This window comes from Oncorhynchus mykiss, chromosome 11 (assembly GCF_057628025.1).
Source record: "Oncorhynchus mykiss isolate SJ-2025 chromosome 11, ASM5762802v1, whole genome shotgun sequence".
Classification (NCBI taxonomy): Eukaryota; Metazoa; Chordata; class Actinopteri; order Salmoniformes; family Salmonidae; genus Oncorhynchus; species Oncorhynchus mykiss.
Window position 1 is genome coordinate 73490149 of NC_143032.1, and position 18937 is coordinate 73509085.

At 42.9% G+C, this 18937-nt stretch overlaps 1 protein-coding gene across 4 annotated transcripts in view; it reads right to left on the reverse strand.

Annotated features, from left to right (window-relative positions):
- LOC100135988 (growth hormone receptor) overlaps positions 1-18937 on the reverse strand; it is a 71682-nt gene continuing 52745 nt past the window's right edge. For all 4 annotated transcript variants that reach the window (XM_021622097.3, XM_021622098.3, XM_090191111.1 and 1 more), the window contains 6 exons: positions 18286-18464; positions 17733-17886; positions 17196-17286; positions 17009-17078; positions 6540-6763; positions 1-6251 (listed from right to left, as the gene is read on the reverse strand). In XM_021622097.3, coding sequence (XP_021477772.3) covers positions 5402-6251; positions 6540-6763; positions 17009-17078; positions 17196-17286; positions 17733-17886; positions 18286-18464 — 1568 coding nt within the window. In that variant the 3' untranslated portion in view covers positions 1-5401. The remainder of the gene's footprint in view (positions 6252-6539; positions 6764-17008; positions 17079-17195; positions 17287-17732; positions 17887-18285; positions 18465-18937) is intronic.

Below are 18937 nucleotides of genomic sequence, written 5' to 3' on the forward strand. Positions count from 1 at the left end.
TAACCGACAAAGATATATATTTATTGTGAATCTTTTTGAAAGATATTGAACAGAAAACAGGAAAGAAAAAAATGCAGCAGAACCTCAGAAACCCGTCGAACGTCGAGGCCCTCGAACCAGACCCTGTCAAATTTTATCAAGCTGGGTGTATAGCCAATCAACTCCAAAATAAATCCCAGAACTCAACACTTTCAGCCTAAAAATAACAAACAAACAAACAAACATAACCTGAGCCTGTAGCGTCGATGCTCTGGTCTGCTGATGCAAACGCTTCGTGACGATTTAAAAACCACTATAACTCATATCTATAGTAGCCTCCTGCTCATCTCGCTCTTTAATTGTCAACGTATGAAACACTTACGATAACCCTTTGACACAGATGACATGGGATTGTACAAAAACCAAAAACAATATAGAGTTTAGTTACAGCACGATCAGACTAAGATATTGGCTTATATCTTGAAATAATACTTGTGCTACAGTATCTATACTGTATCACCATATACAAAATACTCTGTAGGAAAAACACACAATATCTTATCTTTGTAGTGAATATCAAGGCAATAGGTGTCTCCATCTTCAATTCTTATACAATTTTAAAACAGACTTTGCTATGCATTCATGATAGATAATTCACAGACTAATTCACAGACTTGACTTTGTCTGAAATACAAAATATGTATATATAACAGCCTAATTCATACAGTGTCTAATATTCCAAAGCACAAATAATTGAGCTAATATTGACACATTAGTATTCAATTTAACATAAGGTACATTGGCAAAATTACTGACACAAATGGTAAACAAATGTCTGGTGACCTTGAATGGTAGCACTTTACTTGACACCCAGCGTCATAACATGTTATATAGTCATAACGCTGTCATGACACATATATTTAGACCCATTGTGACATATATTGCGTTATTTTATGGCTGGTTATGACACCTACATAAGAATGTCAAAACCCACAAAACCTACTGTACCACACAAGGCAAAACATTCCATTACACCACAGCCTACGAGTCCACAGTATTACCTACCTCCAACGCAGGAGGCGAACAAGACACTCTCTTTTTGACTGGTATCTGACATTAGGACGAGGCTTATATGATTCTGATGGTCATGATGCTTCTTGACAGTGTCATAAAGTGTCTTTTCAACAAGTTACTTAAAATCTGATAAAACAAAACATTACTGTAAAAAATTCATTGCAACAACAAAAAATGATTTAAGATTCAAACTTTCAAAGAAAGGAAACTATTTGGCATGGAAAAAACTAATTTGAATAAATGTGGATTTTGACACTTATGTAGGTGTCAGAACCAGCCACAAAATAATGCATAATATGTCACAACAGGTGTAAATATATGGGTCATGACAGTGATATGACCATGTTATGACAGGTTATGACCGTGTCATAATGTGTTATGACTCTGGGTGTAAGGTACAGTGTTACACCTTGGGTATAGCAACCTTGGATGCTACAAACCATGTCCATGTCGCATTGCACATTCCACTATACAAACATTTACCAACGTCCAACAGACTAAAACCTTAGCAGTACTTGTCTAAATAATCTGATAGAGCTTTCCTTATAGTGTACATACACATAGGCACCTCTGGCTTATTCAGTTAATTGCAAAGTTTTAGAATGTTGCATATAGAAATGCAATGAATAGAGCTGACTCCAATGCTTTCATATTCTACTACACAACATAGAACAATGTCTGTTCCAAGATAATGCATTTCTATTTCAACCTTCTATGAAGTTACACCCGCCTGAATAAGCCCGTGGCAAGGCTGAATGCAGACAGGAAACGTGCCGAGCAGCAATATTTCTGACTAGTAACAAGACAAAATACAACATACATAATACAGTAGTTGTTACAGCACTAGTAGAAATATATTAAGACATTTATTTTTCAATGTTTACATGCTGGTAGCAGAGAGAGAGAAAGCGAGAAAAAGAGAAAGAGAGAATAAGCATGACAGAGAATGGCACATTTGCACAGGTTGTGAACGATAGCATGTGTCTAAAAACAGTTATCATTCATTAATTGTTAAATAGATGAATCCACAAGTGAACATTCTTGCTGTGCCGGCATAATATATGTTTCATATTTACCTCAGAAACCGGGTCTTAAGGTTTGATTGGCAAGGGCTGTGTCACAGCTTCGATCTAAAATAGCTTATTCTATGCTGTTGTATTTGTGATAAAGCCATGCGAATCGTCAAGTTCAAGAGTTCCTGTAGTGAACACAAAACAATCACAGATTTCCTGCACGTACAGAGAGGCTTTTAGTCCTTATGATGCAGTTTGTACAGGCTGAATGGATCCCAGTTATACAGAGAAACGTTGCAAATCCAATCAGTTTTCCACACTGACTCAAAGTAATCACATTGAATTTGTTTGTTGAAATGACGTGGAAACAATGTTGATTCAGACAGTTTTGGTTCAGTGGGACAGCTCCTCACATATCCTCTGGAGCTGATGGTTCTCTTGTGGATCAAGATAATCTTTCTGATGATGATAATAATATTTTGTTTGTAGTGTGCATTTTCCGCGCTCAATGCGCATAAGGTAGAAAACTAAAACAAAACAACAAAAAAACAGCATGAAGTATAAACAACAATCACAATACATGGAAACATTACATACTAATGCAAAATACAGGCTTTAAGCTAATTGAGTGATGATACATGTACACTGAGTTTACCAAACATTAGGAACACCTCCATAATATTGAGTTAAATCCCCCCCCCTCTCCTTTTACCCTTAGAACAGCCTCAATTTGTCAGGGAATGGACTCTACAGGGTGTCAAAAGCATTCCACGGGGTTGCTGGCCCATGTTGACTCCAATGCTTCCCACAGTTGTGTCAAGTTGGTTGGATATCCTTTGGGTGGTGGAACATTCTGGATACACACGGGAAACTGTTGAGGGTGGAAAAACCCAGCAGCGTTGCAGTTCTTGACACAAACCAATGCGCCTGGCACCTACTACCATACCCCGTTCAAAGGCACCTAAATATTTTGTTTTGCCCATTCACCCTCTTAATGGCACACATACGCAATCCATGTCTGAATTGTCTCAAGGCTTACAAATCCTTATTTAACCTGTTAACTCCCTTTCATCTACACTGATTGAAGTGGATGAAACAAGTGACATCATTAAGGGATCATAGCGTTCACCTGGAATTACTAATGCAGATGAATGAAATATGATAATGTGTTCTTTGTTTTAATGTTACATTTCCCGTTCACAGCCAGTTGTTGTCCTTTACGACAGTGTGTGTGTATGTCAGCTCAAAAGAAGAGTGGATACTATCCTTTCCCCTTCTGTGTGTGTGTGTGTGTGTGTGCCTGGGTATGTTTGTAAGGTTGTGGGCGTATAGAAAGCTCTGAGCTTCTAAGTACATATTTCACTACATCAAAAGGAGGTAATTTTACTATCATTACAAAGTGCAAGCGAGAGCACATTAACATTGGCATTACATTTAGAAACAGAAAAATATTATAACTACCCCTTTTCACATTTCCAGTCATAGAGTAGTACCACAGTATGAGTCATAACACCCATAACACCTAGTGGTCAAACAGGGAAATGATTCCAATTATTTTCCCACCATAAATATTTCCCTTAGGGGATTTTAGAAATAGGTAAACTAAGGGCTGTGTTTGGTGTAGGTTTACCCTGGCATGACGTTTTGAGAACCATGTAAATCTCTCAAGGACAAGGTGTCTTATCAATATATTTACCTGTTTTTACCTGCACAAAAATCAAACGCTAATTCATGCTAATGTCACTATCATAAAGAACTACAAATGCCATGATGATCTGGACAAGACTGCCAAATCTAGGCAAAGGTGAGAATCTCTGGATGAACCATTGTTAGCTAAATGTAGTAATGAATATATTGGCAACATTTCTTTAAACATAGAATTCTATGAACTGTCTTGTGCAAATGTTAAATTGACACAATATCTGTTAGCAAAGGTGTCAGCTGGAGACGACGTGCAGGAGCTTGCAGGGATTTGTAGTTTTGCATGTCTACTTTGACATCAATTAGCATTTTTCAATTCTGAGCGTAAATAGATCTGAATATATTGATAAAGTCACCTTGTCCGTGAGAGATTTACAAGGTTATCAAAACGCCACGCCAGGGAAAGCCTACATGAAACACAACCCTTATTTTAAGTGTTTCTAAAATCCCCTATGGTGGAAAAAGAATGATTGGAACTATTTCCCTGTTTGACCACTAGGTTTTATGGTTATTATGACACCTCCACTGTGGAGCTCTATTGTCCCTGCATTTACAATTAATGCAAAGTCAGAAAGTAGAACATATAAAAGCAGTCTTTCCTATATTGTGAGAATGAAGTCTATGCTGTAAGTGAAATCTGCTTGGTGTTACGGGTTTTCTTGTTCTCTGTTTATTATAGTGACCGGTGTCTGAGTTGTCACAGTGAGTGCAGACAGGTCGTCACATGGCCGTGTTAAAAACTGACCTCAGTCTGGTAATAATTAGATGACTCTGCCGCAAAAAGGATGCAAGAGAAATATAAGCATGAAAACATGCCATTAAGCAAAATAATGAGAGCGCAAAATGAACGACCGTAGTTACTAATAGTCACTGCTCGCTGTAGCGCTAAGTTTGACAAACAGCACACTCAAGTGTTCTGTCAATTAATGAGGCCATAACGATGATGTTAAAGTTGGTGTGTTTGTATAAATGGCAAGTAGATGTGCTTGTTATTCTCCCAGACATGTTGTTATTGGATCCATCTACAGTCAAATTAAGACTTAAACCAACAAGCTAGAGTATTAAATATGTATATGTTAAACGTAGATATTTATACATTAAGGTGGGACTAGGTGTGTCTGCAAGGCAAATGTTTACATTGCACCTCATCAGTAAAACAACAGATCTATTGAAGTATCAGGTAACATAGAACTAGAACCATGTCTGAGCTTGTCTGTCTGCGTATGTATGGTGCATAAGTGTATCTGTGTGTATATTAGAGAACCGTGCATTTCAAGGTTTCAGACTGTGGGTTTTTCGGTGTCTCAGTCTTAGTCAGAAAGAACACAGTAAGATTTGTTCACATATTACTTTAAGCCTTGTCAAACCAGAAAGGCCAATTTTACAGAAGCTCTTTCCTCAAGTTCCAGTCACTCATAAAAGCCAAACACAACAACTAAACATTTCTCTTCCTCAGCTTCCCTTCAAGCAAACTCTCAAACAAACGACCATGCTTGTTGTCGAGTCTGTCCCGTGAGATATTTGGCTTCCAGCATTGATCAAGTAGAACAAGGCTGTCTGTGATGATTATTGACTTCATGACAAGTGGCCTCCAACCTCTACGCCCCAAGGCCTACTGGGCAGTGTAGTTTTTCTTAAGGCGAGAGGTTGCCCAACAGGTCCGGGGTGAGGTACCCTATGGGCATGACGGGCAGGGGCTTGGAGGGAGGTTGTGGGGAACAGGTAGGGGACCTCTGGGGGGAAGGGGGGTTGAGGAGAAGGCTGTGCTGGAAATCAACATCCTGAACCACAGTGTAGTCCGAAACAGGGGGGAGGAACTGAGCAGGGGGGGAGTCAGGAAGGATGTAGGGGGACTGGTAGTCCCCTAGGAGGGTGGTAGCAGGAAGATAGGCCTCCTGGTGGGGCTTGCTCTCGGCAGAAGGTGGAGGGAAGGTGTGGTAGACATCCCCAGGTGAGGAGGGGTCAGGGGTGCTCATCTGCCGGCTACTGCTCTCTGTCGTGTAGCCCCCTGCCTCAGGAGCAACCACCAGCAGCTGAAACTTCAGCTTGTTCGTTCTCCTATCCTCCTCTTCCTCACTCTCCTCCTCTCCTCCCTCCATTTTTCCCTTCTTATCCTTCTCTGTTGTTGGAGTGTTCTCCGGGGCTCCGACCTGCTGGCCTGGCGAGAGCACCACCCCTCCGGTGGGCGTCACATCGCTGACCTGGGCATAGAAGTCCATGTTAACCCAGCTCTGAGGGCCTCCCAGCTGGGTCTGGACCAGGTGCCTCTCCCCTCCCTCTGGAGGTAAGTCTGGAGCCTGGAGCCCGGGGCATGGGACCTCCAGCACATCTAGGGATGGGGTGCTTGAGTGGCTACAGTTCCCCAAGCATGGCTCAACTTTGTTGGGTTGGCAGGACAGGAGGGCAGCCATTAACATCAGGGTTTCCTGGTCAGGCAGCTCTGGATCATAGGAGCTGGCCCGGCCAGAGTCATCCTCAGGGATACTGAGAGAGGGAGGGAGAGAGAAAGAGAGAGGGGGACAGAGGGAGGGAGAGAGGGACAGAGGGAGGGGGAGAGAGAAAGAGAGATAGAGGGAGGAGGAAAGAGAGAAAGAGGAGGAAAGAGTGAGAGGAAGGGGTGGAAGGGGAGAGAGAGTTACCTGGAGGTACCATTCCAGATCTCATAGCTAGCTACTTTAACGCTGCTTCATGCAAAGAGGCTCCTGTAGACTGACTCTTTCCTAGTATAATTTCAGAATTGTTTCACTGAACAAAGCCTGCTCCATCCTATACCTGAGGCCATGAAAGCAGCCATGGTTTGTGTGGTGGTTGTTGTGACCCAGCAGTCTCTGTGAGTCTGAGCTCTGGTTGTCCTTCTCCCCAGGCTCAGGCTCGTCTGCGTCCAGCTCGATGAACTCCACCCAGGGCACGTCCTGGTACAGGTCCGGGGGGTAGGAGTGGAGAGCCCCCATACCAGCTCCACTCAGGATGAAGTTCAGCTCGTCCAGCTTTCCCTTCTGGATGGAGTGTGACAGAGGGAGAGACATTTGAAATGTCATTATTCTTTTGGAACTTCTGTGAGTGTAATATTTACTGTACATTTTTATTATCTACTGTCTTTTTATTTTTTTTATTTCACCTTTATTTAACCAGGTAGGCTAGTTGAGAACATGTTCTCATTTACAACTGTGACCTGGCCAAGATAAAGCATAGCAGTGTGAACAGACAACAACACAGAGTTACACATGGAGTAAACAATAAACAAGTCAATAACACAGTAGAAAAAAAGGAGTCTATATACAGTGTGTGCAAAAGGCCTGAGGAGGTATGCGAATAATTACAATTTAGCAGATTAACACTGGAGTGATAAATGATCAGATGGTTATGTGCAGGTAGAGATACTGGTGTGCAAAAGAGCAGAAAAGTAAATAAATAAAAACAGTATGGGGATGAGGTAGGTAAAATGGGTGGGCTATTTACCGATGGACTATGTACAGCTGCAGCGATCGGTTCAGAGAGCAGATGTTTAAAGTTGGTGAGGGAGATAAAAGTCTCCAACTTCAGCGATTTTTGCAATTCGTTCCAGTCACAGGCAGCAGAGAACTGGAAGGAAAGGCGGCCAAATGAGGTGTTGGCTTTAGGGATGATCAGTGAGATCCGCCTGCTGGAGCGTGTGCTACGGGTGGGTGTTGCCATCGTGACCAGTGAACTGAGATAAGGTGGAGCTTTACCTAGCATGGACTTGTAGATGACCTGGAGCCAGTGGGTCTGGCGACGAATATGTAGTGAGGACCAGCCGACTAGAGCATACAGGTCGCAGTGGTGGGTGGTATAAGGTGCTTTAGTAACAAAACGGATGGCACTGTGATAAACTGCATCCAGTTTGCTGAGTAGAGTATTGGAAGCTATTTTGTAGATGACATCGCCGAAGTCGAGGATCGGTAGGATAGTCAGTTTTACTAGGGTAGGTTTGGCGGCGTGAGTGATGGAGGCTTTGTTTTGCGAAATAGAAAGCTGACTCTAGATTTGATTTTAGATTGGAGATGTTTGATATGAGTCTGGAAGGAGAGTTTACAGTCTAGCCAGACACCTAGGTACTTATAGATGTCCACATATTCTAGGTCGGAACCATCCAGGATGGTGATGCTAGTCGGGCGTGCGGGTGCAGGCAGCGAACGGTTGAAAAGCATGCATTTGGTTTTACTAGCGTTTAAGAGCAGTTGGAGGCCACGGAAGGAGTGTTGTATGACATTGAAGCTCGTCTTGCTATGGCAATGTTAACATGTGTTTCCCATGCCAAAAAAGCCCTTGAAAGAGTGGAATAGAGAGAGAGAGAGCCCACCACACAATAAATACTCATACAAAACCAGTTACACATCAATTAAAAACACAAGTCCAATTCCTCCTCCACAGTAACTAAACACAACAGCCTCTGAATACCCCATATACTCAAAAACAGATCAATATTGTTGACAAGTTTATTATAGGCAAACTCAACACTTAGTCTCGCTGAAAACATTCCCTCCAGCATTCCCACCACATCCACAGACCCCTGTCCCCGAATGCTGTTCTTTCGGGTCTTCCATATCGCTAATTTTGCTGCCCCTAACACAAAATTGAGCAACACAACTACAGCCTTTTGACTGAACCTGTACTTTGGCCCAAATATATACAGTTGCGAAGAGAAAACCTCTCCCAACGTTGAGAACCAATTAGTGATCAGGTCAATCATCCGGACCAACCTGGGACAGATGTGCCAGAGTTTCAGACTCAGCACAGAATGGACACCCCTCCCCAACAGTAGGATCCAGGTGTACCAAATGTATATTGGTGGCTATGGCTCCATGTATTATCCTCCATTGGAGGTTATCAATAGGCAGTTTATATAATGATCGCCAACAGCCATTTGGGGAGGCACCTGGACCAAGCACCCACCTCGTTGATTTCACCCCTTCCAGGGAAGAGGCATGGGACACCTTTACACATATTCTGTACATGGCCTTCTTTCCCACCTCCTTGAACTCCCCCAGCTCCGGGGTATCGAAGGAAAGCAGCATCCCCACGTCCTCCTCAAATGCCCTCGCTGCAGCACTAACAATCAGTGCAGGAAACACAATCCAGACCCTCCTTCCACCGATCAGAATTGGAAGTGTCAGTCACATACTGCAGATGAAGCACTGGCAAGGAGTCACAGACCTCACCGTCGACCTTCCTCAGTAGGCGAGATAATCGGATCCCCGCTCTTTCTCCCAGCTCCTACAACAATCTGCTCCTGCTCCGCATCAGATGACCCAGCTTGGTACACCCCACACCTAACAGGCATGAACGTAGGCTGGCTGAACCCACAGCACGGGACTGGATGGCAGTGTTGTTAAAAAGAGGCTCTTAAAAAAAAGCACATCCCTGGTGGCGTGCAGGCGTTACAGGACTTGACAAGAACCCTCCAAGCCTGCATAACACACTCATAAAATGGAGTCAGGCCAGGCAAATCACCCCCCTTCAGCTTTAAGAGGAAAAGGTGCTTGTCTAAGCCCAAACAGCCCGCTCTCCTCATCAATATGTAGGCTGTTTTGACCCAGCTAGAACCGTCTCTGGCTGCTTGAAGTGGGAAAGCCATGATTCTAGAGGAAATGTCCACCAGGCCTTGCCCACCCTCATGCAGTGGCAGGTACAGGGCTGCAGCTTTAATCCAGTGTTGTCCAGACCTGAAGAAATATACAAGGGTCCTCTGAAGCTCTTGTATCAGACCCTTTGGTGGCTGCAAAATCATTAGTCTGTGCCACAGGGTAGAGGCATCAAGATTATTAGCTAGACAAGTGAATATCAACAGTAACATTATGGTGATCAGAGAAACCCACAGGAGTAATGTCACACCTTCCAACCCTACTACAGTAGTGATCAGAGACATACAACCTGTCTAACCTTCCAACCCTACTAGAGTAGTGATCAGATACATACAGCCTGTCTAACCTTCCAACCCTACTAGAGTAGTGATCAGATACATACAGCCTGTCTAACCTTCCAACCCTACTAGAGTAGTGATCAGATACATACAACCTGTCTAACCTTCCAACCCTACTACAGTAGTGCTCAGATACATACAACCTGTCTAACCTACCAACCCTACTACAGTAGTGATCAGATAAATACAACCTGTCTAACCTTCCAACCCTACTAGAGTAGTGATCAGATACATACAACCTGTCTAACCTTCCAACCCTACTACAGTATTGCTCAGATACATACAACCTGTCTAACCTTGCTGCACTGACACGACCTTCATGAACTTTTAGCCATGTGCACTGTCTAACTTTTGCATTCCTTACCCTCCACAGAAAGCTCAAACTCAGTTAATAGACCAGACAGGCAAGTGGCTGACCGCAGGAGTGGTTCTTCAGAGGTGCGATCAACAGTAAAATCCACTGTACAGTTCCAGTACCCCCCTAAAACCATACACCCCTCTTGGTCACACTGTCTTAAGGTTTCCTTTACTTTATCAAAAACAACAATACGCTCTGTATCCTCATTAGCAGCAGAAACATAACAAATAAAAATAAAAACATAACATCCACCTTGACCAATAAAACCCGACCCCTGACAATCTGTTGTAGATACCAGTCACCCCTAAGCCTGAGGAAAATAAGATTGCCAACCCAGCACTGAAATTAGTACCATGACTGAGTACATGCTGCCCCTCCCACCACATACCCCAGTCAACCTCATTTTCCTCATCACTATGCGCTTCCTGTAGGAAAACTAAATTAAGCCTTTTCTGTTTTATTACTTCTAATACCCAAGCCCTCTTATTCCTGTCCCTTCCCCCATTAATATTGAGAGGACCTACCCTTAGTAGCTCCATATAGAAAAGAGAAAAGAAAAGCAGAAGAAACCACAGAGAAACCAACGAGAAAAAAGACACCCTGTTGTAGATACCCTCACCAGTCTGAGGAACTGGCTCTTCAGATCCATCACTCGTACCATTATCATCATCATTATTTAAATATTCTCTTATTAACCTGACCACGTTTCCCACCACCTTTTGCTGCTGCAAAAATTATTCAGCCCCTTTACTTTCAGTGCAGCAAACTCTCTCCAGAAGTTCAGTGAGGATCTCTGAATGATCCAATGTTGACCTAAATGACTAATGAGGATAAATACAATCCACCTGTGTGTAATCAAGTCTCCGTATAAATGCACCTGCACTGTGATAGTCTCAGAGGTCCGTTAAAAGCGCAGAGAGCATCATGAAGAACAAGGAACACACCAGGCAGGTCTGAGATACTGTTGTGAAGAAGTTTAAAGCCGGATTTGGTTACAAAAAGATTTCCCAAGCTTTAAACATCCCAAGGAGCACTGTGCAAGCGATAATATTGAAATGGAAGGAGTATCAGACCACTGCAAATCTACCAAGACCTGGCCGTCCCTCTAAACTTTCAGCTCATACAAGGAGAAGATTGATCAGAGATGCAGCCAAGAGGCCCATGATCACTCTGGATGAACTGCAGAGATCTACAGCTGAGGTGGGAGACTCTGTCCATAGGACAACAATCAGTCGTATATTGCACAAATCTGGCCTTTATGGAAGAGTGGCAAGAAGAAAGCCATTTCTTAAAGATATCCATAAAAAGTGTCATTTAAAGTTTGCCACAAGACTTTGCTGTTGTTCTGGGATTGATTTCCACTTTTTGCACCAAAGTACGTTCATCTCTAGGAGTCAGAACGCGTCTCCTTCCTGAGCGGTATGACGGCTGCGTGGTCCCATGGTGTTTATACTTGCGTACTATTGTTTGTACAGATGAACTTGGTACCTTCAGGCGTTTGGAAATTGCTCCCAAGGAGGAACCAGACTTGTGGAGGTCTACAATTGTTTTTCTGAGGTCTTGGCTGATTTCTTTAGATTTTCCCATAATGTCAAGCAAAGAGGCACTGAGTTTGAAGGTAGGCCTTGAAATACATCCACAGATACACCTCCAATTGACTCAGATTATGTCAATTAGCCTATCAGAAGCTTCTAAAGCCATGACATCATTTTCTGGAATTTTCCCAGCTGTTTAAAGGCACAGTCAACTTAGTGTATGTAAACTTCTGACCCACTGGAATTGTGATACAGTGAATTATAAGTGTAAATAATCTGTCTGTAAACAATTGTTTGAAAAATTACTTGTGTCATGCACAAAGTAGATGTCCTAACCAACTTGCCAAAACTATGGTTTCTTAACAATACATTTGTGGAGTGGTTGAAAAACAAATTTTAATGACTCCAACCTAAGTGTATGTAAACTTCCGACTTCAACTGTGTATTTGTGTTTTAAGCAGGTATACAAAAAAATAAGAATACGTATTTTAAGTAATGTTTCAATTGCAATTCTGGTTCTAGGCAAAACAATTCAAATACATACATAATGATGTATTTGAATGTATGTGGCTATGAGAAGTGTAACGTGTATGACAGGGATACTGTGCAACATGTTGAGTGTGTAAGGACCCATTTATATTTTGTATACAGCAGTACTGTGTATTGAAGACAATTTTCCCCTCTGAAACATTCAACTTCCTCATATGCTGGCATTATCACTCTCCATTAGGGTAGCAAAGGGTCAGAAACTTTCCAGGAAATTTCAGGAAATTTTCCATGGGAAGATAGGCCTGGGAATTTTGCTTAAATTCATCAAAAAAATTAGCTTATAACAGTGAACCTTTTTTAGTGGGATAGACATGTCAAATTTAGGTCTTTTGGCATATTTTGGTTAAACTATCCCCAATTCAATGGAATTGCAACCCTCTGCATGCACAGTGCACTCTTCCATCACATGTACAGCTGATTCTTAAGATGTTGCTATTGAGCCCACACTACTACACTGTCTGACCGAAGGACTACACACTTTCTGTTTTGATTACAATACTGGGTGGGGTGAATATATTTTATGACATACATTATTATTTGTTAACTAGTAAATAGTAGCCTACAGCAGTGTGTTTAAATCATTTTTAACTTGTTAACAATTTCTGCTAGTTATTTTTTGCTACCATGTGGCTTTTAGCTTGCTTGAGCCTGCTAACCGAGGAGTGTAATTCATCTGTTTCCATACATGTTTCATTTTAAAATACGTATCTTACAAAGCAGTTGTTTAATCTAACTGCTTAACTATTTATCTGTACAAGAAATTGTATTGGTTTAAAAAAAAAATCTTTATAGGAAAATGCCACAGGCACTATCTGATGTGTGGAGACATTAAACTGCAGAACATGTAGAAGGAAAAGCTGTGTATATTTGCAAATATTGTGCCAAATCATATGTGAAGAATGCAACACAGATGCAGAATCATCTGGCCAAGTGCATAAAGTTCCCTCAGCGCTCACAACAAGCAACCTCTACTTCTATTTGAGGTGAAAATTATTAATCAGACACCTTATCGATAGCAACAGCTCATGGTCCTCCTGGAATCAATAGTTTTTTTTGACTCAATGGAGGAACATCGTCAGAAAAATAGTGATGAATGTATCGCTCGAGCTGTGTATGCAACTGGTTCACCTCTGATGCTCACAGTCAATGTGTATTGGGAGAGATTTCTGAATGTTCTTCGCCCAGCACGCACCCCTCCAACCAGACATGCTTTATCTACTAATTTGCTGGATGCAGATTTCAACAGAGTTTAAGTGAAGGTCAAGCAAATCATAGAGAAAGCAGACTGTATTGCAATCATCTTTGATGTGTGGTTGAATGTTTGTGGGCAAGGAATAATTAACTACATTATCTCCACCCCTCAACCAGTATTCTACAAGAGCACAGACACAAGGGACCACAGACATAACGGTCTCTACATTGCAAATGAGCTGAAGGCAGTCATTAATGACCTTGTACCACAGGAGGTATTTGCACTGGTGACAGACAATGCTGCAAACATGGGTAGACCAAACAAGGCTGCTTGTTCTACCCTCACATCACACCCATTGGCTGTGCTGCTCATGCATTGAATCTGCTCCTCAAGGACATCATGGCACTGAAAAGAATGGATACACTCTACAAGAGAGCCAAGGAAATGGTTAGGTATGTGAAGGGTCATCAAGTTATAGCAGCAACCTACCTCACCAGGTTGCTGGTGAGGTAGCAGATTCACTTGGTGCTGGTGAGCACCAAGTGAGAAGAATAAGAGCACCACATTGAAGCTGCTCAGCAACACCCGTTGGGGTGGTGTTGTCATGTTTGACAGTCTCCTGGTGGGGAATGAGTCTCTCCAAGAAATGGCCATATCACAGTCTGCCGATATGGACAGCCCCATCAAGAGGATCCTCCTGGATTATGTATTTTTGGAGAGAGTGGTAAGCAGCCTGAAACTCCTGAAACCGGTAGCAGTTGTCATTGCACGGATTGAGGGAGACAATGCCATCCTGTCTGGTCTGATGTTCAGACTCTGCTTGCAGATGTAAGGGAAGAAATATGTACTGCCCTGCCCACTTTACTGTTGCTCCAAGCAGAGGAAACTGCAGTTCTGAAATACATCAAAAAGCGTGAAGACTTCTGCCTGAAGCCCATACACGCCACAGCGTACATGTTGGACCCCAAGTATACTGTTAAGAGCATCCTGTCTGGTGCAGAGATCAACAAGGCCTATGGTGTCATCACTACCATGTCTCACCACCTTGGCCTGGGTGAGGGCAAGGTTCTTGGCAGTCTGGCAAAGTACACTTCCAAGCAAGGGCTTTGGGATGGAGATGCAATATTGCAGTCGTGCCAACATACCTCATCAGCCACCTGGTAGGGACTTTGTGGATCTGAGGCTCTTTCCCCTGTTGTCTCTATCATCCTCCAAATTCCACTAACATCAGCCATCTCAGAGCGCAACTGGTCCTTGTTTGGGAACACACACACCAAAGCACACAACAGGCTGACCAATACAAGGGATGAAAATTTGGTGGCCGTCCAGGCAAATGTTTGCCTTTTTGACCCTGACAACGAGCCTTCCTCAACAAGGTTGGAAAGTGACAGTGAAGATGGGGCCTTAGAGTCTGATGTTCAAGAGGTGGACATTGAGGAGGTCCAGGGAGAAGACATGGAAGCCTGAGAGGAAGACAACCAAAGCTTTAGTTTCTAGACTATCATTTTACAGATGTATGTTGACAACGTTTTTGGGAAACGCGATGGATCATTGGGGAACATTCAATATTCTCTTTATTTTGTTGTTCAGTGAAATCATCCCATGTTTAGAGTCAACTCATTTAATTAAAGTTCAATTTGTAACTAAATATATGTATTTTTCTATTGGAAGGATTTAATCATTTGCAATGATGTCTACTTATGATCAGGTAAAATGTTTATGTTTCTGTCTCCATATGATATGGTAAATATATCCAATGCAAAAACCATCTACATTTAAATGGTATTAATATTAATTTGCATATATTTCCGTTAATTCCCACCGAAAGTTTCCACCTGAATATTCCCCAAAATGTGCAACCCTACCCTCCATCTTATCAATTGTCTCTAAATGTTAAAGTATACAATATGTTGTACCGTATATGCTGTTGTCCTAAGATCCAGTCCTTAAAATAGTATAAGAGCATCTTGAACTCTGACCACTGAAAAGTATAGTGGAGCAGAGAGTTTATAAATTGGCTATAAAAAAACTCCAGGCATTTCCAAGGACAAAATTGATGGTCTTTGCGTTTCATTGCCAAGCCCTCATGTGTACCCACAAAGCCTATTATTATAATAATATCAATAATTTAGATTCTATTTCTATGTGCGTGCCCTGGTAATTTCCAGTCCTATCATATTACTGTGTTAATATGAAAGTAATAATAAAAACACAACAAGTCATCTCTTATAGTATGTCATTGTTCAACTTCCTACTCAAACCATCTCTTGAATTAACATCAATGTGGATTATGTGTTTTCATCATATGTACTTGCACATATAGCTTATGATACGCTACATGACCAAAATTATGTGGACACCTGCTCTTCGAAAATCTCATTCCAAAATCATGGGCAATAATATGGAGTTGGTCCCCCCTTTCCTGTTATAGCCTCCCACTCTTCTGGGAAGGCTTTCCACTAAATGTTGAAACATTGCTGCGGGGACTTGCTTGCTTTTAGCCACAAGAGCTTTAGTGAGGTCGGGCACTGATGTTGGGCAATTAGGCTTGGCTCATATTCGGCATTCCAATTCATCCCAAAGGTGTTTGATGGGGTTGTGGTCAGGGCTCTGTGCAAGCCAGTCAAGTTCTTCCACACCGAACGACAAACCATTTCTGTATGGATCTTGCTTTGCACGGGGGCATTGTCATGCTGAAACAGGATATGACCTTCCCCAATCTGTTGCCACAAAGTTGGAAGCACAGAATTGTCTAGAATGTCATTGTATGCTGTAGAGTAAATGTTTCCCTTCACTGGAACTAAAGGACCTAGCCTGAATCATTAAAAACAGCCTCCTCCACCAAACAGTCCACGTGTAATCACGCCAGACCAGGACCCCCACATCTGGCTTTTTAACCTGCGGGATAGTGGTGGGGTTATGGTATGGGCAGGCATAAACTACGGAAACAAACACAATTACACTTAATTGATGGCAATTTAAATCCAGAGAGATACCGTGACAAGATCCTGAGGCCCATTGTTGTACCATTCATCCGCCGCCATCACCTCATGTTTCAGCATGATTATTCATGGCCCCATGTCGCAAGGATCTGTACACAATTCCTGGAAGCTGAAAATGTCCCAGTTCTTCCATGACCTGCATACTCACCAGACATGTCACCCATTGAGCCTGTTTGGGATGCTCTGGATTGACGTGTACGACAGCATGTTCCAGTTCCCGCCAATATCAGCAACTTTGCACAGCCATTGAAGAGGAGTTGGACAACATTCCACAGGCCACAATCAACAGCCTGATCAACTCTATGTGAAGGAGATGTGTCGCACTGCATGAGGCAAATGGTCACACCAGATACTGACTGGTTTTCTAATCCACACCCCTACCTTTTTATAGGTATCTGTGACCAACAGATGCATATCTGTATTCCCTGTCATTTGAAATCCATAGATTAGGGCCTAATAAATGTATTTAAATTGACTGATTTCCTTATATGAACTCTAACTAGGTAAAATCTTTGAAATTGTTGCATGTATATTTTTGTTGAGTATAATAATCTGTAATGCACTCTGAGCCATAACAATTCATACTTGTTTTTACATCCTAAATAGTTGATCACACCTACTCAAAAGACAAACGCACGCACACACTCAGTGTTTGTTGTCTTACCTTAAGCAGTGCTGGATCTATCCCTTTGATTTTGGGTGCAGGGACAGGAGGCAGCAGAATCACCATCAATCTGAGAGGAAGAGGATGAGATGAAGATGACTGTGTGTGTGTGTTTGTGCACATGCCTGTGTGTGTGTGTGCGCGCATGCCTGTGTGTGTGTGTGTGTGTGTGTGTGTGTGTCCTCACCTCTGCTGCTGAGAGAAGATGATGAGCATGAGGAGAATGGCCACGCCCACAGCCCCGAAGATCAGGACCAGAGTCACAGGGAACGTTGACTCTAGAACAGGATCATCATCATCAACTTAATCATCATCATCATCTTCATCACAGCCATCATCATCATCATGGACCATCATCATCATCACGGACCATCATTATCATCATCATCATCATCACCACCAACATATCTTATAATGAAGAACACTTATTTAACCATTGTCATTATGCAGTGATACTATCTTATCCTTGCACAAGATGGCTGCCATGTTTGTTCCCAGGGACGGCAGTTGAAAAATCTGGATAAAATGGGCACTTTTACAGTAATGTTGATTAATGTGCACTGTCTCTGTAAAACTACATTTAATAGTGTAAACAACACCGCCCCTCCTCTTCCCTCTGCCTCAACATGAGCCACTCTGTCTGACTCCACCCAGACCCCGCTCTACCACACCCTGCCTGGCCCCAACCTGCCCTGCCCGACCCCACCTGACCCCAACCTCTCACCTTTATTGGGAATCTCTGGCACGTGGACAAAGATGACATCACTGAACTCCCCAAAGTTATTGAAGGCCCTCATTGCACAGTGCACACGCACCTCGTACGCCTCTCCTGTCTGAAGGCCGTAGATAGACTGCTGGGTGCCAAACTCATGCTCCAACTGAGAGAGAGACGGGGGAAGGGGGAGACATGGGAAAAAACATTTGTAAGAGAGGAATATGATGTAAAGCTATGAAATGTCCAAATAAAAAGTGATTATGTTTCAGAGTAAATGTGTTTCTATATACAGTCTTCTGTGCCACAAACAAACTTGGTACTGTCGCCGATTGAGGCAGTCAACAACAGAATCTCTCCACTTGTTTGTGTCTATGAGAGGTTGATCTGTCAGTTACCTTCCCTGGCCTTGCCCTCTAACTCCTCTGACCCCTGCCCCTCATCAAGACCCTGTTTTCCCAGAAGGCCTAGCTCTGGCTTCCGCTACGGCCCCATCAAAGCTACAGAGTCAGCTGGGTAATAGGCCGTCAGGGTGTGTGTGTGTGTGTGTGTCCCTGTGACTCACCACTTTCCAGTGTGAGCTGTTCCTTCTCCTGTACTGGACTTCATACACCAGTGTCAACCATCCAACGGATACGTCGGCCGAGGGCGGGGGTTCCCAGCTCGCCATGATGTCATAGTTCAGGCCCGACCGGCTGATGTTCAGCAGCGTCCAATTCAGAGCCACTGGCGGGTCAGGGTGCACTGGTAGGGACGAAAGGGCATAGGTCAGTATATGAATGACTGGCCAATAAATGACCAATAGTGTAAAGTGGTTTCCTTCTCCATATGCATTATGCACTGATGAGACAAGTCAACCAATTTAGAATTGTCTTCAACATAAACCTCAATTGGTTTAATCATGTGTTTTTGAGCTGGACTGGGACAAAGCCTGTACCCCTTGTGGCTCCCAGGACCAAAATCTCACGTTCCGCTGCTAGTCTATAGACCAGGGGTCCCCAACTACATTCAGCCGCCGGCAGATTGTTTCTTGAGCGGAGGGTCGAGGGGCCAGAACATAATTATAAATAACTTGTACACTGCAAATGGACCGCAATAAGCCCAAACAGATACAGTATTTGACTAAATATAATAATTTCATACCTTGATTACATTGGGATACGTTCACACGTGTCTCTATGGGAAGACTTGGGAACAGACTTCTTACATCACTTTGA